Genomic DNA, 1,996 nt, shown 5'->3' on the forward strand with positions numbered 1-1,996 from the left:
GATGGTAAATAAGAAGCACCAAGAAAGGTGGGTCTGATTCTAAATTTTAATAATTATTAAAAAATTTTAAAAAATTATGTATAAAAAAAAAACTTTTTTCATAAGTATTAAAATTTTAGTGCTTCCTCCGTATTATCCCAAGTTTCCAGCTTGATGTGACGCTTGACGTGAATATAAGTTATGAAATAAAAAAATTGTCGGTATGGTTGAAATCTGGTCACGTGACCCACTCATCACATGGCCTTAATAGTCTACGAAACCCTATTTAGTCGACGCAGGGTGCCTGCTTTAGACTAAATTTGTGTACTACCCAAATGGACATGTAGATCATATTTTTTGTACAGAGATATTATTAAGATTTGTTCAGTAAAAAAATGTACATTCAGGTAAGAAACCATGTTGAAAACGATCTCATTTTCGATGCTGAATCTTGACGAATAGAAATTTCAGAATTCAGATTAAACATCTTACACGCAAATCAGAATGAGAAGGAGCAAGCTCTAATTTTGCACAATCATGCAGACTTGTCCCAGATGAAAGTACCTTTTTGCACTAGATGATACTTCAAAAAGTAGTGGATATGCGCTCGTTCGTTCGGATGAAGTCGCAATTTTCTGCACCACTGCCACGCAATGCGCCTACGGGCAAATAAAAGCGACTCTTTGTTGAATTCATCACCGAAAAAAAGTGATGTGTGGCAAAGGAGAGAGGGCAAAATACTAGAGGAAACAGGGAAGAAAATAAGAGAGAAAATTCAGATCGAAGAGGAAAAAGAAAGGCAACAGGGGCAACTTGGAATTGTAAGATCACGACTGTACACAATGTTCTCTCTTTTTCATCTTACAGTGGACCTATTGGTGCGGCCAAATCGACAAGAAAGTCAAGAGATTGCACTGCGAAAGGTCAGGGAAATTTATTAGTCTCGATACAAGTTTTATTGGGTTCAGATTCTTTGAGAAGTTAAGCTTGTAGGGACTCAGACATTAATTTCCTGGAAGATCGATTTTGTTCTTTCTTCTGTTGTTGAGGATCAACCGAGGGGGAAATGACTCTAAAATCGAGTCCAAGCGTCGAGTCCCTTTACTTAACTTTTAAATTCAACTCGTTGAAAAAATATTAATTATTTAATAAAAATAATCCAAAAGCTTGAATCTTCGGAATTCAATCATATCACTTTTATGCTACAAATTTTCTTTTAATAATTAAAAAGCTAAACATCTCAAAAATAGACTTTTCGGCCTCATTTTTCAACCTATAGTTTTTCACCTTTTCCCAGAACGAGGTGGAGGTTAGGAGAAATCTGGAAACAAATCTGAGATATATTTCAACATTCTTTAATGCAGTACATTTTTCGAAATTCTGAAATATATTTAGATATTTAACTTTAGCAGGGATTTTTTTTAAATTCGGTTAAATTTACCATGAAAGAAATACATTTTTTAATGTTTCTGACTTTAATCAGTGTTGGCCCACGGGAGGCACAGCAGGACAAGTGGTAGAAAAAAATTATCCTTTCGATGATAATAGTACTGATTTTTTTTCTGTAATATATTGCAGTGCATAAGAAAATAGTAGACACATATTTTTGTTCCATACTAATTCTTAGATTTACGGAGTGTTAACCACCCTAAAAGTTTACCTCAAAAAAAAGTATTTCTGTAATATTCCAGAAACAAATCGGAATTTTTGAACTAAACAAAAGTCAGATTATATCTTACAAAAAAAATACACATTGCGACATATTTTGTATACCAAGGGGTTTCTACCCTTATTTTTATTAGGGGGGAATTTCATTTGTTTCACATTGTTTTATACAGAAATGTTTAAATCAGCAGAATTTCACTGTTTATTCTACTGTTATTAAAAAAGTCGAGATTAAATTTGGCAAGTTTTCAAGTTTTTGGAAAAAGTTAATTGCAAGTGGTGATTTATCCCTGCAGTTAATTTATGGCTTTTGGAAAATTATTCACAACATATGGTTTAAAAATTTATCTTC

The 1,996-nt window shown here is 33.1% G+C and overlaps 1 protein-coding gene across 3 annotated transcripts in view; it reads right to left on the reverse strand.

The window, feature by feature from the left end:
• Positions 1 to 543: 543 nt before the first annotated feature.
• Positions 544 to 1,996, reverse strand: part of LOC117182287 (disks large 1 tumor suppressor protein-like) — a 398,897-nt gene continuing 397,444 nt past the window's right edge. For all 3 annotated transcript variants that reach the window (XM_033375412.1, XM_033375411.1, XM_033375409.1), the window contains one exon: positions 544 to 638. In XM_033375412.1, the coding sequence (XP_033231303.1) occupies positions 565 to 638 (74 nt within the window). In that variant the 3' untranslated portion in view covers positions 544 to 564. The remainder of the gene's footprint in view (positions 639 to 1,996) is intronic.

The sequence above is a fragment of the Belonocnema kinseyi genome, chromosome 10 (genome assembly GCF_010883055.1).
Source record: "Belonocnema kinseyi isolate 2016_QV_RU_SX_M_011 chromosome 10, B_treatae_v1, whole genome shotgun sequence".
Taxonomy (NCBI): domain Eukaryota; kingdom Metazoa; phylum Arthropoda; class Insecta; order Hymenoptera; family Cynipidae; genus Belonocnema; species Belonocnema kinseyi.